This window comes from Falco biarmicus, chromosome 10 (genome assembly GCF_023638135.1).
Source record: "Falco biarmicus isolate bFalBia1 chromosome 10, bFalBia1.pri, whole genome shotgun sequence".
Classification (NCBI taxonomy): Eukaryota; Metazoa; Chordata; class Aves; order Falconiformes; family Falconidae; genus Falco; species Falco biarmicus.
The window spans coordinates 33,926,379-33,951,416 of NC_079297.1; the positions used below are offsets into that span (position 1 = coordinate 33,926,379).

Sequence of the window (25,038 nt, forward strand, 5' to 3'; positions counted from 1 at the left end):
GGCTGGGGAAGAAGGCAACTGCATCCGTACACAAGGTGCAGCACCGAGGCTCCAGAGCCCTTAAATTAAATTCCAGTCTCTGCCGCGGGCTTTCTAGGTGACCTTGGCCAAATGACGTAATGGCACGTGCTTTTAAGTGCTTTCTCTCCTTCCTGTCTGTAGGATTGTAAGACTATTTCTGCCTTTCTACCGAGCCTTGTTTTGCTTGTTTACTTAAGTTGTAAGCTCTTCAGGGTGGGGACTACACATACAACACCTACCAGAATAGATTTCTGATCCCAGCTGGGGCCTTTTAGCCATTATGGTAATAATAACTGCAGCAACCACAGCTGCATTTATACACATCTGGTATAGAATCCTTCAGGACTGCAGACAGGGAGGTTATTGTCCAAGAGGCATGACAGTGCTGTAATCTGCCTTCCCAGGGTGGACTTACTCGTTGTGCAGAGCAGTGATGGCTGCCCACATTTCCCCCAAACGAAGGTGTAAGTCATGCAGGGAGTAATTAGCATCTTGCTAGCAACAGTGAAAGCAGACGGAGAACAGAATATGGTTTTTAAAAGTAAAAAGAAAAAGCATAATGGATATCGAAGACTAGACCTCCTCTCTGCACAGCCTGGAGGAGCACAGGGTCCCTGCCTGCTTCCCCAGGATGGTTCTTCAATCCCAAACCTTTAACCCCTCCGTATGCTGTCATCTCATCAGAAAGTCGGACTTCTCAGCCCCTGCCTGGCTCTGCCCGCTTCTGCTGCCTCCCGCTCTGCCTCCCTGGCCATGTCTCTTCAGCAGACACTGCTGTCCTTCCGCAGGAGGCACAGGCTGGTCACTGTGACCTCCAAACACATGTGTAGCGACTCAGAGGAACATCCCTGCTCAAGTTCAGACCCGAGACCAAGGTGAGCACGCTCTGAGTTGAGAGGAGCAAGAGGAAAACATGCAGACAGACACAGACCCCATGCCCAGATCAGCTTACCTCTATCGTGGGGTCATACTCATCAACGAAATGGTTCTGAATGAGCTGTATCGTCAAAGCACTCTTCCCGACACCACCAGCTCCCACCACCACCAGCTTATATTCAGTCATCTTCCAGCCGACCCCAGCTCAGGACTTCCAGGAGCACCACCACCTGCAAGGAGAAACGGCCACCGTGTTAGGAGAGGGGCTCCCTCCCCGTCGCCCCCCGCTCTGCGGCAGGGCTGCGGGGTCAGCCCCCCTCTTCTGCTGGGAAAGCCAGAAATCCACAAAGCACAGCCTCATTCCTTGGGCGCCAAGCGTTCCCAATGTCTCCTGCACGTCCCAGGAGCACTCAAATGCTGTGAGTTAGAGACACTGAGGTCTTGGATCCAGCGCGCTGTAACGCAGAGGTACCTACTCTGCAAGGCAGAGGCGAAGGGATGCACCCCCTAAGGTTTTAATGGTCTTTTAAGTTGCTTTACTTCGGTAGGGATGGATGATGGGACAAGGTAAACTCACTTCACCGCTGTTTTGGATGGCAAAGAGCCATCCCTCGCTCCTTGGGGTGAAAACCAGTAAGCCTTCAGGGATGCAATGTGCTTTTAATGCAGCTTTATGAAATTGTCCAAGAAATTGCCACTGCAGGGTATTCTGCCGTACGACCACCCTGGTCTCTCATCTCACGTTTGCAGGTGTACCACCCCGGCCTGGAAACGGGGAGATGGTGGGATGGCCCGTATGTCCCAAGGGTCAAGGGCTTTCTTACCTTCTTCCCACCCAGCACGCTGACTACCCTGGAAATCTGGCCAGAGGGAATTACCCTATTTCAGCCTGTCACCCCATCCTGTGCCTCCAGGACCCACTGTCTTTCTTTTGTTTTTATGGTCTGATGCTCTGGGGTCTCAAACGCGAGAGCGCTTCACCTAAACGCATGAAAACTGGCCTAAAAGCGCAGCACGGAACGGCAGCATCGAGAGCTATCTGACCTGACGCTCCGGGCTAGTAACAAAGGATACTTTAAAATGGGCAAAAACAATCCATCAAACTGAATACAAAACTATGTTTGTCACGTGATATGCTGCAATCCTTCAGCCTGACAGTCTGGATGCAAACTTCACACATTCCCCAAGCAAACTCAAGAGGCAAGGGAGTGTTACAGATAAGAGAATGGAGGTGCAGACGGTGTTAACCAAAAGCAACCAGTTTAAGAGGTCTGGTTTTCCAGAAGTGCTCACAGCACTGTCTCCGATTTGCCTTATCTCAAGTTGGCGATCCAAAATTGTTAAGATAGATTTGAAAGCCTTGGCCAATGTGGTTTGGATGTCCACAGGAGGGGGGAAGTCGTCCCAGCCCCCCCCCCAAGGACGCTGCCAGCTCCATGTCTTCACCCTCAAGGCTGCGTTAAACTTCAAACCGCAGGCACCCCCGCAAGATGAAGCTAGCATGCCCCACAGGGGAGCAAGAGATGCTATCATGAAGGATGCTAATTGGGAATGCTGATTAGGGTCAGGACGAGCAAACCACGCTTCTGCAGCAGCATGTCCTCACCATGGCCCTTCAGCAGGAGAAAATTCACCCCCACCCCACCTCCTCCCTTCAATTTCTGCTCCAACTCCACTGAGAAAGAGGAACTTTAACTCAGGAAGATTACAAAACCCCAAAGGTTTAAATAGAAATCCACCCTCATTGGACTGCAACCCCTGCCCACTCAAAGTCACCCCAGGGTCAGATACTCATCCGCAGCTGTCATCTGCAAGCTCTGGGGAAGCCACCCGAAATGCGGTGGGTAGGGGAAAGGCGAGCCCACGGTTCCCCCGGCCGGTCACCATTTGATACAGCCTGCAAAGGCACTGCACAGGGATTACACCCCCACGGACAGTTACACCACTCCACCTTCCTGCCCGGGCTCCCCCAAACCCTGGAAGCCGGGTACGAGCTGTGCTGGTAAAGACCCAGCCTGCATCTGACGCATTTGCTAACGCAGCAAAGATGTAACGGAAAGGAGGCCAGAACTTTCTGCCTTCAATCCCCACCTGACTGCAGCCTTAAAGCACTCAGACAGCTCAATCACCCACTCGAGCTGGGAGCAGCCAGACACAACCGCCTCTCGCCAAAGCCCTTCCCTCAGCTGCTGTCTCGGTAGCGGGATGCAAACAACGCTCATGCCCTTCTCAGCATCCAGGATCCTGGCGAAGGGTAAGGGAGGTGGTGCAAAAGGGTAAGCAGAGCACAAACACGACACCAAGTGGGGCTTCGGGTTGCTGGAGAAGCTGAAGGTCGTTAAACACGGTGGGAAAGTGGTGATGGTGGGGGAAACGAGGTGCAGATAAAGGGATACCCTAGGTCCATACTCCAAGGTGCCACTGCTTCCCAGAAAAGTCCAACGTGCCCCTGTTCTGGCGGCCAAGGAAGAGATGCAGGTTGAAAGCAAGGCTCCAGGCAACAATCCCAAGTGATCGCACTACTTGGCCATGCACACGTTGCCCTCACATATATGAACCTCTCCATACACTGCTCCTCTGGGCCAAGAGAGATCCCCACCCCAGGCTTCTCACCTCTCTCCGATGGGAAGAGAAAACTACCGTGAGGGGCAGCGCCAGGCTGAAATGGGGCGAGGAGCAAACGCTGACCATCTCCACCAACGCTGCTGGCCGGGAGAGGGTCACTCCTGCAGCAGGACAGCTTCACAGCCGAACACAGACGGGTCGTGAGGGTCTGAAGAAAACCTGCAGCCAGTTCCCGTCTTTCATACGGAGCAGGGAGACCTGCGACCCCTAGCAAAACACACGGCAGCTGCAAATAAAGGCCCGCAGTGGCTACGACGGACCTTGCTCTGCATCTGGTGCTGATGACGGAGCAGCTGCCGTGATGATGCTCAAGGGGAACTGCACAACCACCCACGTCTAGGGGACACACTACGGCAGTGACAAAAGCCCGGACTCAATATGCAGAGGAGAGGACATGAGTCCTTGAGGAGGGAGTCCTCCCTGGAGACCACCCCGGCGGAAGGCACTGCGTGGCCTACCCCTTCACAATCCCACACAGCCGCACCAGCCCCCTGGTGCACAGTGCAGCAGGAGGTGGGGGCTGAGGTATCACCCACGGCAGCTTAAGGGTCTTCCCCTACTCCGGACCCCAGCTGAGCCCCGCTGCGCAGCGGAGGAGCAAGCACACAGCAGCCAGCCGTGCACACCACCAGCCCAGAGCTCCGAGCTCCGGCTCCTCCGGAGAAACACAGAGCCACATCCCCCTGCTCTGCACCCACCCAGGAGGCGGGGGGAACGAGGGTGGCGAAAACACTATTGCTCCCCACGGCTCACGGCCAGCGCACAGACAATCTACATATGAGAACTCTGCCCCGTTGGTGTCTGCTCACCCACACGGTACCTAGAAGGTGCCGGCACCCCGGCTAACCCCTCACCGTTCTGCACACCAGCCCTGCCCCGGCAACGGCAGGGGAGATTCTGCAGCTTGCAGAGGATGCCGAGCCCAGCCCACCCGACTGTTTCATACCATTGCCGCAAAAATGTCCCAACATAGCGCGAGAGTGTGGGGAACGATGGAGAGCTCTGGCTGTGAGGGCTGCCTGCATTAACGTGGGCTAAAATCGATGTTCAGACCAGCTCGCTTCCCTCCCCAAGGGATCCATGACGCAACCTCTTTGCAGGGAGTGCGCAGATCCAGCCGCCCATCAGAGCACGTGCAAATGCCACAGGAGAGGCAGCCTGGCCAAAGGCTGCGGGGAAAGCGGGGATTTCCATATGGCCAAGCTTTGTTACAGAGCTGAGCAGCTGGTCCCATCCCTGCGCTGACCTCACCACCACCACCTCACAGCTCCCCATCACGCTCTTTGCTGCCGAGCCCGGGAAGAGCGAGGCTGCTCATCGATGCACGCGCAGGTTTCGACGCAGGGGTGGCTGTTCCTCAACGTGCCAGGAACATCACCACCACCGCATGGGCTGGCTCAAGGAACAGCCATCCCCAAGACAATGTTTCTGGCTCTCCTCAAAAACAGAGGCAGGGAAGAAAGAGTGGGGGCTCCTGCCAGAGAGATGGTAACAGGCACCCCAAGTTTTCACACTCAGTCTGGGACGCACCAGATGGAGGTTTACAGCCCACTGGTTGTTGTGAAAGCTCCTCCTGGCATGAGGATTTCCAGAGAAGGATAAACAAGAGTTTCTCTTTCTCGGCAGCTAATGCAGAGCCCAGACATAGCTGGCCACAGCGTAACGCAGGGACACTCGAAAGCGCGACCTCCCAGTCCCACGCTGAGCAGCAACAGCGCTTCCTCCATCTTCTGCAAGCCCTTCAAGATCTGAAAGCTTGACCCAGGTCACTGTCTGGTGTTTTCCCTGTCTCTCCAAATCGATGACCTCTGTGGCACGTGACTGTTGCACCCCTGAAAAGCCACGCAGGGCTGTCAAACAAATAGCCGAGCCAGACGATGAGGAGGAGAGCCATTCGGGAGCACCGGCCGGGAAGAGGAGGGCTGGGATCCGCGTGCCAAGCCAACAGCCCCAGTGTGGAGCTGGAGCTGCCGCCGCTGTATTTCCTGACCTCGTGGATTTTCTCCTGTAGCGAGAGGGCTCCTGGCTCCCGTTCAAAGCTGTCTAGGAAAGCCTCGCCGAGTGCTTCCGCCTGGCAGCAGCAGCTGCTCCCAGCCCAGTAGCCGGAGCCACGCAGCTCCAGCAAACAAGAAACATCTGCCAGCCTCGCGCAGGAAGCCGGGGGAGCGAGTGCCCAGCCCCAGTGGGCACCAGCACCCTACCTTTGTCCCACAGGGAGGGGATGAACGTGTAGGGGAGGGCGGAGGGCACATCTCCTCATCTTCTCCCCTGCCTGCGTGTGCTGAGCAGCACGGAGGCTCTGCCTGCAGAAGCAAGGAGCGAGATGCTTGGTGCAAGCTTTCGCAGGGCTAAGATCTAAAACAGGTGTAGGCATCGAGGTTACAGGTGCTACCTAGAGACCCAGCTGTGTCCTGCAAAGAACCACCTGATGTTCTTCACCATCCCTCTTCTCCAGCACAGAGCTTCATCTGCCGGCGGACAGGTGGTTTTAGGGACCTGATTGTGAAACCTCCAGAAACTCACTTAGCAGAAGCAGAGGTGAAGAACTCAAGAGGCTTGGCCCCATCACTATGCCCCATTGCAAGACCACAGTTTCAAGAAAGCCTCAGGTGTCAAGCAAAATGGATTTGCAGTGGGTTTCCCACGCGTTCACCACAAGGGAGGCTCTGACACTTCCAACAGGATCACAGACGGAGCTTTCTCTGTGTTCTCCCTTTCCTCCGGCCTTGTTTCTCCCCCAGGATGGCCACCAAGCCAACTAAACAAGGCAAGAGAGATATCTTCGTGCAGTGCTGCCATACTGAGGCCAGCTGTGACTGAAGTTGTACAGCTGCTCATTACTGGACATTAACCCTCTACCTGTCCTTTGGGAGTCGCTGCATGTGAAGGCATCAGAAGCCAGTTTCACCTCTGCAAATCTCTTTGGACACGTCTCAGATTGGGCACCCTTTCCTCCAAAAGCCCTCTCCACAGTAACAGAGGAGCCCTCAGACCACCTTTATTCCCTCCGGCAGAGATACCATGCAGGCAGTAGTCTGCAGTCTTCTAGGCAAAACCTTGCTGGCTCACCCTGGTGACTGTCCAGGCTCCTCCATTTGCTCAATACTGTCACCAGTGTCACAAACCACAACGTCTGGAGGGATGCAGGACCCTCACCAGCAGCGTGAAATGCCACCTCTCCTTTTCATTCAAGGGTCAAAGTGCTGATGTTCTCTGTGGCCTGCCTAGCCTGAAAGAGATGAGGGAAATGAGCCTGGCAAACCGATGCTCTGTTACAAATCCCAGCCTATCCAATGCTTCGTTTTAATTTACTTGCTGCTTTTAAAATTAACACGTGGGCTGCAAATCTAACTCAACATGCTTGTTGTTGGCTTGCTGACTGCATACCCGCAAACTCAGACAATGCAACCCACAGATGAAAAAAGAGAGGGACGCCAAAGATGCAATCAAAGTTGCAGATGGTGGCCCTGCTTTGGAGAAATGACTTGGAGATAATAAATGTCTTCTATTAGGGAAAAAAGTCTACGAGGAACTGAATGGCTTCTCTGCAAGCTCTGAAGAAGAGGCAGCCTGTCCCAAGACACTGAGCACAAAAATATTGCTCCGAAGGAAAAAAAAGAAAAGAGGTAAGGAACAGTACCCTGTAGGAGGCTCAAAACACAGGCACAGGTTCAAGGGGAAACCTGGAAGGAAGAAGAGCAGAAAGCTGCAGGCAGGTCTGGAAGGGAAGGATCACCTCTCCACAGCAGCCATAAGCATGTCCCAGCAGCCGGGTGCAAGCCATGGCTTTGCACAAAGTCCTCAACAGGCAGGGATTGGTCCAGCCCTCGCAGAGCTTCCAGCTGAAGCACCTCTGGCAACACAAGCCCTCTGCCAGACTACCCAGCCACCAAGGGCGCGCGAAGTCCCTGCTCGTCTTCCCTCTCCAGAAGAGATGGAAGGACAAAGGAAGACAAGATAGTACCACCCTCACCAAAGCTGCTGCTCATCTGCTGTTCCCTGGTTCCCGCTTCAGCTGTCTGCCAGTTGCGTAAAGGACAAAGCTGTGCAAGCCCTGGTAAGCTGTTCTTCCTTTCTGTTGACGCGGAAGGCTCCGACACAACTTACATGACCAACATGATCAAGTTAGTGCCACTTTATTAAGGGATACACAGCAATTTATTATAGACCCACAGCAATTTATACCCCCAGCTAAAAATGCACACGCTACACAGGCTTTGTTGTGTAGAAGGTGATCGGTTAAAACCACTCGTTCACACGCTTCCACCTGCCCTAGGATGGGTCCCGGGGTGGTGCCCACACGCTGCTCGCCCCTTGTGCAGGCATCCTGTTTGTCCTCATCTTTCTGTCCAACTCTCTTATCTCTCTGCGAATACCCAGTTTCTCTGTCTCCCTTGGCCTTGCATGTGTCCTTCACAACACCTGCAGCTTGTTACAGCTCCGGCCTGCTCGGCCTGCTACTACAACAAAGTTACTTGGGCTGGATTGCTCGTAATATGTCCCTTGTCTTCCAGCCACTCCACAGCTTTCCATCTCAAATCATAAAAATTCTTAATAAAATCTTTGTTGCCCGCTTACTCTAAGAAAAACAACTGGCAGGCAGCTATGCCTAAACCACCAAACCAGCAAATGACCTCGACAAGACAGCAACGCAATAAACCCAAAGAACAAACCAGCTACCCAAGAGCTTGCCCCCTGGATGAAGGCACGGCCCCCTCAGCCGATACGGGCCACCAAGATGACTATACTCCAAAGAGAGGCGAGCAGGCCCCTTATCTCAGGAGCTTACAAACCAGAATGGCTCAGGCCCATGCCTCCAGCATCGTGAACATGGGACAGGGAGCAGCACGCCACGAGGAAGCTCCGGTCGGTGCCGAGTGGTGCTTGCTAGGGGCGGTGGGACATCCACCTCCCACCATCACCACCCTGCCCCTCTCCCTGGAAGCAAGGAGCCCATCCCACCACAGTCTCTGCAGAAGAACCAACCTTCCCAGCTAATGTCCACGGAGGGAAAGCAGGCTGCTCTGCAGGTTACCGGCTGCCAGTCCCTGCAAAGGTCCGAAGGAAAGGGGCAAGGAGACGATACGTCCCACCCCGCTGCAGAACAGAACCCTGAAAAAATCAGAAGCAGTGGGAGAGACCACCTGGGCTAGCACCCAAATCGCCAGCTGAAAACACCTGTTGTCTACATCGGGCAGGGCCAGGCTTTTGAAGGAATCAAAGACCCTTTTTTAATTATGCCCACAGATTTATGAGCTAACATTTCAGTGCTGTTGGAGACTCTACGAGCAAGCGCAGCCTGCGTAAGGGAAGAAGGGACTGAGTTTTGTCCGAGAGCCTGGTAAAGGTAGAGGCATGAAGGTACGAGCACACCATGAAGCAGGCTGGGACGCCAGGGGACAATTACATAAAACCCGAGCTCTCTTCTTGCCATCAGGACTTAGGACTAGCGTTGGCCCTGCCAACGCATGTGGGAAAGCAGTGGGGGGGAAGAAAAGCTCTCAGTGCCGAGATGCAGAAGACTGCAAACTGCCAGGGCTCCTGCACCTCCACCTCCCCGGGCCGAGCGGGCGGTTCAGAGGCAGACGCTTCCCTGCCTGGGCTGGCAGCCATCCGCCTCACCCAGGGAAAGAGACTTCTCCCTGGACTCCCAGCCCTCTCCAGAAACACAAACAAAGAGCTCAAGAGACGAGGCAGCTTTTAACCTTCCTCTGCATTAAAACGCCAGCTATAAACATAAATGGGATGTTTATAGGTGATTTATAGTCATGAAAGGCAGCGTGATGTACCTGGAGCATACAGAGAGATGCACATGTACCCAGGAAAGTTTAAAGCAAGATCCACATTACAGACAATAATAACTATAACTGCTAAAATGTGTGGTAGGCAACCATGAACCCAGGCACTGAGCAATCTCTTGACTTGCCAGGCTCAGTACCAAATTGTATTGATTTTCCCACAAGATATAAGGCACGATGAAGTAGAGACTTGGACCAGACAAGTACGCAGCGCCAGTGTAAGTGGATCTCTGTAATTACAGCTATTAACAGGGACAGAGAACAGTAGGCTTTGAGGCAAATGTTGCCCAGTAATAGGGGGGGAGGAGGATTAAAAGAGATGATGTCTCCCAGCTGGTTTCCTAAGGTACCTGGTGTCTTCTGCCTGGTCCTCCTGGTGACAAAAGGAGCAGCCCCAGGCAAGCTGCTGGGGAAAGGTACAGCCTCTCCTGGGACCCACCGGTCCTGTCATCACACTACAGCAGGTCACAGCCACCCGGCCCTCTGCTGCAACAGCCTGAGAAGGGACAAATTCAGACCTCACCACTGAGCTGCAAGCGATGGAGCACTCAGTGCTCCAGCTGGGGGTGGTGGCCATGCACAAGCAGAAGCACCATCCTCCATCCTCCTCTTTGTACAGTCAGGCAAGGGGATGCACACAAGCCAAGGGACTGGCCCAGAATCATCAGCGGGTGGTAAAGCTGGGAACTAGATTCAGGCAATGTGAATTCCCATCCAGGGTCTTCACACAAAGCTCCCAGTAGAGGTTTTTGGATGGGAGAGCTGTTGGTCTCCTGCTGGGTCTTTGTGCTGGGCTGTCAGAGCTGGCAGCTGCCCCCCAGGCCAGCTTTCCTGGGCAGAGATGGTTGGGGAGGCTGGGTACATCAAGCAGGAAAGCCTGGTGTGCTCTCCAATTATCCTAATGAAATCACAACTGGGTCATGTGCCCAGGCGGCCAGCAGAGAGACGGATGCTCTGATGCACAGATAAACAACGGGAGACGCAGGTAGGGCTGGAAGCAGAGGGGTAGGCTGAGCACCACTGCTGTTTTCCCCACTGGAAGCCTGGCTAGAAGGGGAAAGCCACTGGTATAAAGTAGCCTTACACATCACTTAAGGCAGCCAGTCTCAACCTGAGCACCACTGATGCATATCGGGCCAAAAAAAGGTACCTCATAAAGAAATACTTTCCCCTTATGAGAATTCTGTTCTCCTCTCCCTCCCCATTCTTCCCTGTTCCTCCCAAACAGCTGCTGACAGGGAAAAATTAGGAAGCTGGTTTCAGGAAACACATCCAAGCCATTTTCACTGAGAAGAATTTGCAATGGAAATAGGCTGGCTGTTCAGCTTCCTGCTTGCTTTAAATCCTAACACATATGTATTTTTACAGCAAATAAATGGGTAAGGAACCAGGGTATTTGCAGCTGGGAAGTCTCAAGAATTGTTTTGATAATGCTTTCAGTTTCTTAATTTTTTTGTGTTTTAACATTTAATGGATAGGAGACCATTTAAAAGGCCAGGGTTTGGAGCAAAATAATATTACAAGAGTATTGGTGAGCTCCAGTCTCCAGGAATGAAACGGTACACGCAGCACATGTCCTATCGTACTACGGCTCCTGCAGCAGAAAGGTCCGAACAGCGAGCCAGGCGCGTTGGGACTGGGTGGCATGAGGTGGAAGCTGCTGGCCAGCAGCAGAAAAGCAGACAAATGAGTATCCTGGGACAGCACAAGCCCAGTCTGCTTCTGCCCACGCGGCACTCACGCTCTGGATGGCTAACCGGCCCCACAGAGAAATAGGGTCCTCGTCTGGGGATGGCTCAAATCCCCCTGGAAGGAGAAGAAACACAGAGGAGGAGTGAGGGGGATCCCTCTCTGCAGGGCCAGCCAGCTCCAACTGGGTTGGACTCAGATAGGCGCATGTTGGGGTACTCTTTGCTCGGTACCCAACTTGGCCCCCCCAGCTGCCCTGGACAGCACCTAGGATCCTGTACTGCAAGGGGAAAAGCAGAGTCAAACCCCATCCGTCCTCTCCCACGTGTGGTATATCACAGGCCACTAACCAGATCCTCCAGAGTTTCATCTTTCCCAGGGAAAGGTGGTACAGCATCTTTTTCCCCCCCCTCATTTTTCAAGACAGACGGCAGAGCAGCACAGATGCAACCGTGTCATCTCCACAAGCTAGTTATGGATGAAGGACAGCCCCATCCTGGGATGAGGCAAGAAGACTGTTTCCTTCTTGCCTTTCCATTCCCAATGGGACACCAATAAAAAGCTGTTTGCTCAAAGGAACAGCCTGAGTGACCCCGAACAGCCAAAATCAGATACTTCCACAGCGCCTCCTTTGTAAGCCATTTAATTTACGTGATCAAATATAACGATCACCCTTCTGCATTCATTTAGCCCTTGCAGCACCTTTGCAGGCACACACCCTTATTTATTAGCACAGCAAGGACGAACGGGAAGAAGGCACCACAGCAAAAAGCAAACCTGCAGGGCTCGCTTTAGCAAATCCGGGAGAAGGAGCTGGGGAAAATGCATTAGAAAAGCAAGTGATGGGGCATCTTAGGGAGCCAACAACAAGTGAGCAGCAGGAAGAGGAGATAAAAGGAAGCAAGCAGGCACCTGCTGCTGGGACCCCATCCCTGCTCTCCTTCCCACTGGGACACGTTAGTAGCAGGGTGACACAACGCTGTCACAAGCATGAATATGCACCAGTCATTATGCAGCAGATATTCAGGGGCACTCCACTGATTTATGGACCCGGCAGCTGCAGCACCAGCCAGCTGCAACCTAGAGGGATGGGGACGCTGAGCACAGCTGGCAGAGAGGTGTGGAGAAGACCTCCAAAGTCAGCCCTTCAACAGCCAAGGCGAACGAATTCATCACAAGCAGGTCTGAAGCCAGGCAGAGCCAACCAATGCATTGCGTGCGCAATCCTGGGCAACCACCACGCCACACCGACATAGGCAGAGAGCTCCAAAGGTGAAGGTGCAAGATTTAAGTTTGGATCAACAGACTTTGTTAAATTTGTGTCCTGGATTCCCCAAACCCCACTTTGCAGCTCATGGCCAATCTCAGCCACAATAGGCTTGTTAATGTGATGCTCATGTCCCCTCCCTCTGCAGCAGCCTGGATTGAAAAAAAAAATCCAAGCAATGTTGCTGTGGGTGGATTATTTAAATGCATCACTGTCACAGCACAGACCTGCTGCAAACAAGACTGAAGATGTACGGATTACAGCTCTCTGTACTGGAAGGGGAGGAATCTCTCCTCTTTTGCCTCTGGAGTGACAAAGGGACACTGCACAGGGACTCATCCTGCCTGCCTTGCAAGCATCACAGCGAGGGCGCAGAAGACGTGCTCCTTCAGCTCCGACTAGCCTCCATGCAGGTTCGTGTCTCTCGCTCCCTGGGAACACACAGCGTAGCAGAGCAAGGAAGTAGTAACTCCACCCTGCAATGAGGAACCCACAGCCATTAAATGACTCGCTGATGGTCACACAGGAAACTCATGGTAAAGCCGGGATTTCTGCTCCCCCACGTTCAAGCTTTACCACAAGACTGTGCTTCTTATTAGCGGCTGCAGTTGACTATGAAGGGGACGGGAGCACAGCACCTACTCCATCACCTCTGTCACAGCCTCCAGCATCTGCTGGCAGACCTGCACAATCAGCAGAAGCAGGGGGGGTTTCCTTCCAGAGCTTCCTTGGGAGCCCACAGCAATGACGACATGCAGGATTTGGGTGGGCTCACAGCCAGCATCCACAGGCGCACTAGGGCTGAAAAGAAACCACAGAAAAGCAGGACCCCAAGCCTGTGGTGTCACCAACACTGAGGCTTGACGAGCTGATTAACAAATAAGCAAAGCCTCCGAGAGAAAGCAGTTGAGGTCCCTCTGACAATGCCTAAAGGTTAGGTGGACCTGCATCTTCTTGAAATCCCTCAGCTGATCCCCAGTCCTGCAGGACATCCCTGGTAAGGCACTGAGTAGATCCAGATCTGACCTTGGCACCGGACTTGACACGGCCATCAAGCTCCGGAGACCCTACCCTACATCTTTGATTCAGCTTAGATATTCCTCTACATAGATCAACAACGGAGAGAAGGGCAACGGAGGGCTCTGATCCTCCTTGGATCTCGGCAAGCACTCCCTCCCATCACGTTAACCAGACTCGCTGGTTTGAAAGAGGTATGGATGGGAAGCACGCTGTGCCCTGAGCTTTGGGGATGGCAACTCGCTGTGGCAAAGTCAGAGTGTTCATGAAGTAAATGGACAAAAAGATGAAAGGGAGCTTGGACACGAGCTCCCAACTGCAAACAGAAAGACGAAAACCTTCAAGTCTTTAGAGAGAGAATGCCTTTAGTAGGAGAAGTCAGTCAAAGACCAGCACCTGCCCACCCCTGGTACCCCCAGCAGGTACCTGGGGCTTAAAACAGCCACAGACAGGATTTCACCCTGTTCTTCAGCACCTGGATTGTCCTGAGAGTACACAGAGCAAGAGACTGTGCAAATTACAGCCCAAAACATCTGCGGCATGAGCTGGAAAAGTCACGGCTTGGGGAAGGTAAACCAGGTCAGCGTGAGCCTGCAGGTGCCCTTCTAGGTGAAGCATCCTTTCCTCAGGCATGGCAACACACCTCCAGCGCAGATCAGCCCCTGCACAAACCCCCCAGGCAAAACCCCACACAGCAGCAATCAGTCACACACATTGAGAAGTTAAAAAAAAAAAAAAAAAAGAAAAAAAGAAAAAAGAAAAAAAGGAAAGAACAAAATAACCAAAGAAAAAGGGGACTTTTGAACTTTGAACTGCAAAGCACTGTAATTACTGTAGTGTAACATCATTAGGGCAGTGTGAGCAACGGCTGGGAATCAAAGATGTTGCAGGGGATTCTCATGTAGCCCAAAACCTTCTTTTACTCTTTCCAGTGGGAGCTATCTTTGGTGCCAGAGCAGTGTCTAACCCTGCCAGATTATCTGCAAACAAAAAAGGGGGCTCCTACACCAAAGTTTCCACTTTGGAGAATTTGTTTTTAGCTCCGGTTGGTCCCTGCTGCCCATATAACACTCAAATGTTTTACCTTCTGAAGCCACTGACTTCCTTTGCAGCAACGAGGTCCCCAAGCTATAAACACCACTTCTTTTTACCAGGCTTGTATCTATGGCTTCCCATTTTCTTTCCCAGTGTCCAGCCGTCTCCCACTAGCCTCTCAGATTTTCTGATCCTGCTGCCCAAGCCCAGATGCTGGGGAGGCACACATGGCAGAACCATTTAACACTGGATTTATTCTTGGACTTTACAAGGGTCATGCAAGCAGTTCTGTATTTGGCCTGCAAAAAACCCCATAAACACAAATGACAAACTTAGAACTTCAAAGCTGACATCTCGCAACAGCCCTAAGCCACTGTGCGTGTGTAGTATGAGCAAGGTGTAAGATGGTTTAGGTCCCCAAAGGGAGAGAACAGGCGAAGACCAGGAGTCAGAACCAAACATCCGAGCCCTAAAACTGAGATCTGACCTTGCAGGATCACCTACCTTAAAGAAAGGGTAAAAAGTAGTGGCTTTAGTGGCTTCACTGCACGGACAAGACAGTCAACACTGGCTGAGGACCTCACTTGGTCTATTTTAAGTTTCAGCCTCAGCCCACTTGGAGCATTTATCCCTCTCAGCATCTTGAGACAACAGCAAGGTAGACTGATGTTTCCTGGGAAAGGAAGGATTAAAAGTACACCTTCGTTCTGGCAAGGAGGCGCAGGGAGTGCCTACAGAGCAGCTCCTCCTCCCGGGAGACCTGTCTGCCACCAGGAATTGCACAAGGTGCTGGTGGGCGCTGGCACAGAGAACTCACTCCTGGGACCAGCAGCAGTGTCTTCCCAGGACCGTCTGCTAAGAGGCACAAGCATCCCCCCCTACCCCTGGCTCCTACGGACACACCGAGCCTCCCTGAGGAGTATCTGTGAGGGGTGGGGGTGACAAAAATAAGCCTGCACATGTTTATAGCAGTCTCTGGGTTCATCCATCCTAGTGGAGGTGGAGGCATCTGTTAGACAACGCCTGGGGACCACAGCGGAGGAACTGCTGCAGCAAAGATCAAGCTGACTCACGGGTTTTTTTGGCTTCGGTTTAAAAAAATATTAAATAAATAAATAAAACAAAATCCGAACCTCCCTTCAGCCCACTGGGGAAAATCCAAGCATCTGCCTTCAATCCCCCAGCATCTAATAATACAGGTTCATTATAAGTAAAATCGTATTTTCTATATGTTGCAAGACTGGGGGTGGGTGGGAAGATCTATTACATGACGTACGTCACTCTGCAAATCACTGAGTGCTGGGAGCATTTCATGCTATCGCCCATTTGCCTCCAGCCCCCCACTCCTGACCTTTTATTCCATTGCTTACCACTGCGTTCAGCCGCTGCCCTCGCAAACACCAGCCAAGACCCAAGAAGTGAAGCTCTGGTACTTAAGCCATGCCTTCTGGAAAGGGGGTTGAAAACTGGACCTCAGGACACCAAAAACCTCGTCCAACTATCTCTTGGGCTACAGCAAATACCACTAAAGGGGCGCCAAGCAAGGCTGGTGGGACACAGCGATGGGGTATGCACCAAAGACCACAGCGTATATGCTTGCTCAGACTAGTGGCTGCATCCCTTGTCACACCTTCAGGCTTTTTTTTTTTTTTCCTGCTACTATAAATATGAATTCTAACAGCTACAAACTCACTGTTCAAGTGGTAGGAGCCTGCTCCTACGTGTGGTCTGGGGTTCCTCTCCAATTCTGCTCAACCATGTGAACACTGCCAGGGATGCAGGCACAGGATGCTCTGGGCAGCCTGTGCCAGCACCTCACCACCCTCTCAGGGAAGAATTTCTTCCTAATACCTGATGTAAATCCGCCCTCTTTCAGTTTAAAGCCATCCCCCTTGTCCCATCACTACCTGCCCTTGTAAAAAGCCCCTCTCCAGCTTTTCTGTCGGCCCCTTTAGGTGCTGGAAGGCGGCTGTCAGGTCTCCCCGGAGCCTTCTCTGCTCCAGGCTGAGCAGCCCCAGCTCTCCCAGCTGCCCTCACCGAGCGGGGCTCCAGCCTCTGCCCATCTCTGTGGCCCCTCTGGCCCCGCTCCAACAGGCCCATGTCTCGCCTGTGCTGAGGACCCCAGAGCTGGACGCAGCGCTGCAGGGGGGTCTCACCAGAGCAGAGAGGAGGGGCAGCATCCCCCCCTCGCCCTGCTGCCCACGCTGCTGGTGACACAGCCCAGGACACGGGTGGCTTTCTGGGCTGTGAGCGCACGTTGCTGAGCCATGTCGAGCTTCTCATCCACCAGCACCCCCAAGTCCTTCTCAGGGCTGATCTCAACCCGTTCGCCCTGTCTGTGTTTGTGCTGGGGACTGCCCTGTCCCAGGACCTTGCACTTGGCCTTGCTAAACTCCACGATGTTCACACAGACCCACCTCTCCAGCCTGTCAAGGTCCCTCTGGATGGCATCCCTGCCCTCCAGTGTGCCAGCCGCACCGCACAGCTCACTGGTGGTGACAGAGCTGTGGAGGATGCACTCGATCCTACTACACTGGTCGGGATTTTTTTTCTTCCCGCTAGTGGTTAGGAAAAAGCAAGCAAGAAAAGGGACAGGTGACATGAACCGGCACTGTTAAAGCTGATGCAGTCTGATCAGAGGATGCAAACTTCCTAGCTCTCATCACAACATGATCTGCCTTGTGAGCTTCAAGTTGGACTCTGAAATTATCCGAAGATATGGAAATGATCCCCCTGAAGAAACAGCCACTAGGAACAACTAAAGAAAGCCTTTACTTTTGAAGAAGCAGCTTTTCCAGAATTTTGGTGTTTTGTTTTGGGTTTTTTGGGGTTTCTTCCTTTTTTTTTTTTAAACAGAGCAGAGAACCACCCAAATATCTGCAGGCAGGGATACTACTTTATGGGGCCATTTCTCCTCAAATCCTCAGCAGGACAAAATTTGCCTTCCTTTAGGAGAATAAATACAGAGAGTAAGCTTGAACTCTGAATTTTTAGTCTTGCCAGTACTGTGAGACCTCAAACGTGACCACGTGCTTCCACAGGAGCCTAGCAGAGAGACAAACGCGGGCGCGACTTTGGCAAGGGGTGATGTGCTGATAAAGCCTCCCTGCCTCATCTGACAGCAGCGGAGCTCACTGGTGCCGCTTCTCAGGGCTCCTACAGCACACACAGCAGCTTCTCACTCTTGGACGTCATTCACACCTAACTGGAAATAGCCTGCTACTTGATTTCCTCCTTAAAATTCTCTTATTTTCAGAAAGCAGCTCCCTGAGGACCATCTGTGTCCCTACGATGAACCTTCAAGGCCACGGCACGGTTCCTACATAGCTCGCATTGTTCCCACGTAGGAACATCAACTGAAAAAATAAAATAAATTTTTTTAAAAAGTGAATCAAATGTTTGCAAAAAGCTTTTTTTAGAAACGAGAAGCTCATGGAAAACCCCTAGCTCACATGTCAAACCAGCCTACTTTAGCCTGAAACACTACTTAAGTAAAAAGAGATGCTGCAGTGTTTTGTAGAGAGTGAGTATATTAACACAAGAGAAAAATTTATACTCCGACAGCAAGGAAAGCATCGACCTCGGAAAACTGGAGTTTGCCAGTGTCCTGGTTTTGGCTGGGACAGAGTTAATTTTCTTCCTAGTAGCTGGTACAGGGCTGTGTTTGGATGTAGTGTGAGAGTAACGTTGATAACACTGATGGTTTAGTTGCTGCTGAGCAGCGCTTACTCTAAGTGAAGGACTCCTCCGTTCCCCGCGCTGTGCCATGAGGAGGTGCACAAGGAGCCGGGAGGGAGCAGAGCCAGGACACTGACCCGAACTGGCCAAGGGGCTATTCCGTACCACAGAGCATCACGCTCGGTACATACACTGGGGGTGGGGCTGGCTGGGGGCTGCCGGTCACTGCTGGGGGGCTGGCTGGGTATCAGTCAGCGGGGGTGAGCAACTGTGTTGTGTGTCGCTTGTGGGTTTTCTCCTCTCTTTCCCTCTCCTCTTCGTTATTGTTGTTATATTTACTTTATTTCAATTATTAAACTGTTTTATCCCAAGGGTTTTGCCTTTTTCTGAGTCTCCTCCCCATCCCACCTGGGGCACAGGGAGCAAGTGAGAGTCTGCGTGGTACTCGGTTGCTGGCTGGGGTTAAACCACAACAGTCAGCTTACCCTCACCATCCATCCTTAAAAACTTGGGATAAAGGTTGTCTTGTTCTAAATTAACTCCCTCCATCAGAGCCTGATTAGGGTCTAGGATCTGGACTCAAACCCCTACTAATCACAAATATTTTAATCACCTCATATAACAATTTTTGCCTTTCCTGCACACCCAAGATAGGGCAGAGAGGGTGCAAGACCTGCACTGAAGAAAAGTGTATCTGAAAATAGTATTTCTTACCCAAATGGAGATCTACCATAACGATGCTGTTCCAAGTGGTGGCTGCCATTCCACAAGCTTCATCTGCCCTTCCACAGAGTTTTGATCAAACCCAGGACATACTATAGCAACTCAAACAGGACATCTGACTTAAGCTACAGTCACAACCCTGATCAGATACAAAAAAATCACGTAGCTGGCCTTTTGTTTCCCCCCTAAAAGACTTCCATATGGCTACAAGGTCTGAAGACGACACCGAAGTGATCAGTCAAGATTGCTGCGAAAACACACAGCTGATGGCCCTGGCTGAGTTTTATACGATGACAACTCCTCCGTGCCACTATAACCACTATAAGCAAGTGCTTCTTTTATTCTACAGCACCAAAGGAATCTCTGCTCTTGAAAAGAAAAAAAAAAAAAAAAGCAGCAGCAAGTTCAGAGAGTACTCTGGAAAACACGATGAAGCACAGACTTCATGGGGTTTACACAAAGTTTTGCCACTGTACCTAAAGATGAAGCATGCTCTCCAGGTCTAAACTAGGTACCTTTTTTTTGAACCTGTACTAAAATGGAGGGAATTTACCCTCTAAAGGGGCTGATATTCATCCAGTAGCTCAGGAGAGATCATGCATGAGTACCTTCATGAGCTGTGTCAGCGCCTGGCACAGCTGCGACAAGCACACTTCATCCAGCCCTCTTGAGATAAGACCGCATTAGCTGAACGAGGCAGAGAGAAGGTATTTATTTGCATCACACCAAGTTCGGATTCCTTTGACAACATCCCATGGCATGAACTTCACTGCTCTTGCACAATCTGGGCGACGATACGAAGGAGCAAGGCAGGTCTAGCATCTCCCAGCTGCTGCCAAGCAAGTGTGGGAAGGCACCAGGGAAGAAGGGCCACGCCGCTCAGCTGGGCTGGCATCCACTTTGACCAGACGCAGGTTGCAGGCTTGGTACCCACAGCACTACGTATTGTCTGTGCCTTGCCCGCAGCAGCCACAACGTCAGCGGACAAAAGCTCCCACCACCTCTCCAAAGTTGAATTTGCAGCAACACGTTGCTGCTCAAGGGAAAAAAACCACAATGTGCTCATTTCAAAGTAGCCATCTGGTAAGGAGCAACAAAAGGGAGAGGGGAGGGGAAAAAAAAACCACCTAGTTCCACTTCCCTTTCTTTCTCTCATGCAGAGTTGAGAAGATTAATTGCAAGCTTATATTAATTGCAAAGTATGAGAATCTGAACAAACACCCTCCTTGGGCAACCGGGGCCAACCCAAGGAAAATATTTGCATCTATGGGATGATTGAGTTGTGCAACTAGCAAAATATCAAGCCAGATAAGCCAGGGACCTTTCACTAGGCTCTACAGAGACACTTGCTACTCCACAATGCTGACTCAGGCTAAGACAAGTTGCTTTAATTTTCTCTCCCTCGCTCTAGCCTTCACAGGGGAAATAATACCCACCGACTTCATATCCAGTCTAAAGCCACGAGACGGTATTTGCAGAGCTGAATCAGAATCCAAAGCAGCCTCTGGTGGAGCAGGGGAGGGAACCAGGGTTCTCTGCGATGGGATTTGTCTTCCCAGCCTAAAGGTAAAACCTTAAGGAAGGTCTTGGCGCAACAAGGTTAGCTCTGCCCTGGACACCACACACAACCTGACCGTGTTACACTATTTCTCATGCCTAAGGCTTGATATAGCCTTGTCTGCCCAGACTTAGTTACACATATATGTTATTATTAGGGAAATTAATTAGGAAGGTCAAATAGTTACAAAACCTTTGTGAAAGAGACTGATGGATCCGGGTTTCTTCTCCCAGCTTTCAAAGACCCCTACACACGCCTGTTCAGCCAGGAGAGCAAACAGCCGAGCAACACCACTGCACATCTCCCACAGACCCATCAATCGTCTCCCGTTGACAAGGCAGCAAGCGTACTGTCAGTGGCAAAAAGCAACGAGTAAAAAGCACTGCTTTGCCAGAGTGCATCCAGCCAGCAGCAGGTCGATCGCAGCAAAAAGCCACTACTAGCACGATACCGCTCCTGCAGATGGGGCTCAGTGTTTTGCACGTGAGTAACAGCACAGCAAAGCGCTGCAGGTAACATTTTGCAAACCAAAACACTGCGTTAACACCTCTCCCTTTCTGGCTTGTTTTTGGCCTATGGAAGGCGTAACGGAAGGAATTACCTTGGGCGAGCAGACAAACGGGGCAGATGCACGCCCGCTGTTTGGTGCCACCGACCATGCGCTTGCTGACCAGGCAAGAGGCTACGTGCAACAGGAACGCTGAGAAGCTGCAAGGACCCAGCGCTGTGCCAGATGCCTCCCTGCTGGGACATTCTTCAAACAGGGACACTATTTACCGTACCAAAGTTCAGAGGGGAAGGACAACGAGGAAAGTATCAGAGCAAAGTGTATGCTGGGGATCTTAACTACAAGGCACTGATACACCTTCCCTCCTGAACTCAAAGCCTCCTGAAGGTTTTCACACGCCCTCCCTTGTCCTCTCCATCCCCTAGGAACGCGAGTTGGAAAGTAGAAAAGCTTGTGGTAGACATGTAGCCAGGAAAGAGAGCAGATGTGTTGTGAAGCGAGGAAAACACACTATATAATGGAATATAAGGTGTATTTTTGCCGTTTTCTGTAGCACGGTCTGCGTGCTTCCCACCTAGGGTCAGCCAGAAATCTCCCGCTTCATAAATTCCCTGCTCTTGCAAAGTTTAAGGTGACTCCAGCGGGCACAGCAGACTTGCAGAGACTCTCCAGAGCGAGCCACCATTTTACACGTGTCTGAAAGGATGGGAATTACAGCGTGAGTTTCAGCAACAACCAAAAAGCAGTGTACGAAACCAACGCTGGTTTTCTTCAGGGTTGTAGGATTTAATGCTGACTACACAGGCATGAGACGTAGGGTAAATATCCTGGCATGGCAGCCTCCTCAGCTGAGCAGGCTTGCAACCAGCTGCCAGCACAGGGACTCGAAGGCTGAGCGCAGTTCAAGCTTTGCAGGCTTTTGCTGTGGACAGGTTTTTCACTCCCAAAACGCCTGGCACATCACATTTCTGCCACCGGGCTAATACTTCCCCAGCAAAAGGCATGATGGAACAAGTGCTCCCAATCAAAGGGGAAACAGCCAGTCAAGAAAATCCTCCCCAGGCTACCAGGCTTTATTCCTTCCAGTCGGCTCAGCTTTGTTTTTCCAGTTCTTTCAAGAGCAGTTCTGGGTCTCCTCCAACCTGCTCCCTGCAGACCACGCCAGGGTCTTCAGAGCAGCTGTGAAGGTTCAGCTGAAGTGGGATACAGAACTACAGAAACCCGCTCCATCACCCCCAGAGCCTCATTACTGCATTTGGTAGCACTTCAGTGTTAAAAAAAAGCTCTTTTTTCCCCCGAACATAAAAGGTTTTACCAACCAAGCCTGGAACGCCCAGATGCGCAGCCCTTGTAGAGGCACTGCAGGGCTCCTGCTGCTGTCATCTGTTCAATCCACAATTTGAAGTCCCCATGCCCTGGTCCCAGCTCCAAATTTAGAGGTCTCATGTCCTTCCCCACTGCAATGCAACAGGACTGCTGTTGGGGCACACATACAAGGCCATGAACTCCCGAGAGGTACCTGAGTGACCCCTGAGCTACGCCAGCAGCCTCAGCACGAGAGGATGAAATGGGACAACACGGCCCCGTTTCCACCTGCGCTTTCTGCCATCACTCGGTTAAACACCCTGTGGTGCAGAACTGGCGCAGGCTGGGAGCTCTGTCCTAGCACCTTTACCAGCAGCACCTCCGACTGGTGTTTGTCTTCCAGCTGCTGTCTGGATACGTCCCGCCAGCTCCTGGCCAGCCAGGAATCGAAACGAAGGGCAGCTTCTGGAGCAAGGGAAGAAGCACCAGTTCACCAAACGAGACAGCACAACAAGCACAACCTACATCCAACACTGCCTTGCTCCCTTTATGTGCCACCCCGACCTGCTCCACGTAGCTGGTCCAGCTGCGATTTATCTCACCGACAACACAGAATCTCCCGGAGAGAGAGGAGACAGGCACGTACTGGCTGACCGGTTTCAGATGTCTACCTGCGTTAGGATCCTCCGCTGCCTGTATGGGGGGCTGAGGATACGCAGCTGGGATGTCGGATGTCAGCATCTGGACAGATGAATCGCACCCTGATGTTCCCCATCTCACACCTGGTCCCCCTCTGGAGCTACCTCACGCTGCACCCAACACACAAGCACTTCCAGTCCCCAAGGCCTGATGGCAACACCACACCAAGCAGCAGAGGAGAGGCCCATGTCCTGAAGTATCTGCCACTGAGAAAACTTCACAGTGTTTTCCCCCGTACCAAGTGGATCCAAGCTATTTTGGGGGCTGACTGAAGAAAAGGCAAAGCTGCAGGTCTCAACCTGCCTCTGTGTCAGCAGGAGAAAGGCAAACATCCCAGATGCCAACTGCTTTGTGCCGTGAGAACCTGCAAGGCTCACTCCATGCTCACCAAGAGCCGCACCAGGATGGTCAGGGAGGGATGCACACACCCGGCAGGGCTGGGCAAGGACACGGGAGAGGAGAGGATACAGCACCCAGGCTGCACATCTCTTTGAGCAGAGAGACTTGGGATTTACAGACCAACCTTGAGGATTCTTCTCTTTTTTTTCACAACTTCTGATATATGATCCTTTGGGGCAGGCAAGGCTGGAGTTTGATGCAGACAAATGCAAAATAATGAGTCGAGGGGCAGGAAGCCAAAGCAGACGGCGCACATTAAATGGAGCTGGCGTGCTGCTAGGCTGGCCAGGGAAGAGATTGAGGAGTTACTGTAAGATTTGTGAAGCCATCAGCCCTCATGCTACAGAAAAGGGGGACTGCAGGCAGAATAACTGCCCTGACAACAGGATCAATGAGGAATAAGTTGTTACGAAAGGCCCTCAAATCAGATGGGGGGGGGGGGGGGGGGGGGCGGAGGAAAGCAAGCATGGGAGAGACTGCATGACATTTACTCACATTGAGACTGAAATAAAGGGTTCAGAAGAAAACAAGGAGTTCAAATTAGCTCCCTGAAAGGGTGACTTACTGGTGGCAGACCTTTTTCTTCCACCCCAGCATACACCTGTCACCGAGCTTGCAGGCTCCTGCCTCAGATTTAAAATGTTATCTCTTTGTGTCCCAATACTGACAGGTACTTGCTCCCGTTGCCCCCACAGAGCAAGCCATGCCAAGGAAGTGTGACTGGCGGTTGTCCACCTCCACGCATCAGCTGCCAGTCACATCCCAGTTCCACAACATGAGCCATTTGATTATTTTGATCTGTTTTGTTGGTGGCGAGCTTTTTTTTTTTTGCTGCTGCTTCTTTTTTCTTTTCCTCCTGCCATGGGACTGATCCTGAAGTTGCTCTGGGCTGTGAATTGAATAAACTCATTAACATAAGACTTCGAAATAAAGGAGAAGAAAACCTGAACTGACCTGAGAGATGCTGTACTGTGGTCACTGCAGTCAACACAGTTCAACCAGCTTCAGCAGAATTCGAACAAGACTTCATAAGCCTGTTGCGATGCAATTGCAGGGCTTGCCAAAACCCACGTACTTAGTAGCATGCTCTGAAAAAGCCCAGCCCTCTGCTAGGCACTCAGCTTCCCACCTCCCGACAAGGAGCACACTTCACACAACACTCTTCTTGAGGACCCTTAAACAGGGCGACAGAGGCAACGCCATACCTCTTTCTTCTGAAATTGTACGGCTTCCTCTAAAACTCAGGCAAGCTTTCTTTTGCCTTCCCAAAGGAAAAAATCCTGCCTTGTTTTCCATTTAAAATGGTAGAAATTGCAGGCCAGCTTTACCGAGCTCCCTTTGCACCCATGGGTGGGTGACTGCCATACCCAGCTAGCTGCCCTGGGCCTCTAGAAGTCCCCAACCAGGGACTAGAAGGTATGGGGACCTGTACCCTGAAGTGCTGTCATCTCCCACCTTTTATTCTGCATCCATTTCATCTCTAAAGCTGACCAGTACCAGAGGGTCTTCCCTACCACCTGCCTGCCGGGAGAAGCATCACCAAAACCTCCTTTGCTGCCACAGCAAGGACACGTGCAAGGATACAGTAACAACCGCCCTGTTCAGAAGATGCAAACGGGCTACAGCTCCGTTGGAGTCAAAAGAGGAAGAAGAAGAACCTAATTTCCAGGAATTACACTTCTGCATGGGCATCTTCCATCGGCGGTCTCATCTAAGCAGCCTCCCACCCTGGATGGGTTCATCATCCACTCCACGGTTGCTCTGAATCACCCCAGGGGTGACCACACTTCAGCAACAAATTAAACTGTCAAGATATATTCCTTTCTACCCTGGTTTTTAA

At 51.9% G+C, this 25,038-nt stretch overlaps 1 protein-coding gene across 2 annotated transcripts in view; it reads right to left on the minus strand.

Annotated features, from left to right (window-relative positions):
* The window catches only part of HRAS (HRas proto-oncogene, GTPase), a 43,693-nt gene that overhangs the window by 8,863 nt on the left and 9,792 nt on the right, over nucleotides 1-25,038 (minus strand). Inside the window, exons 1-2 of one of the 2 annotated variants that reach the window (XM_056355061.1) lie at nucleotides 20,889-20,988; nucleotides 974-1,127 (exon numbers count right to left, since the gene is read on the minus strand). In XM_056355061.1, the coding sequence (XP_056211036.1) occupies nucleotides 974-1,084 (111 nt within the window). In that variant the 5' untranslated portion in view covers nucleotides 1,085-1,127; nucleotides 20,889-20,988. Of the gene's footprint in view, nucleotides 1-973; nucleotides 1,128-20,888; nucleotides 20,989-25,038 lie in introns of those variants that run through there. The other variant, XM_056355060.1, reaches the window with a different exon arrangement.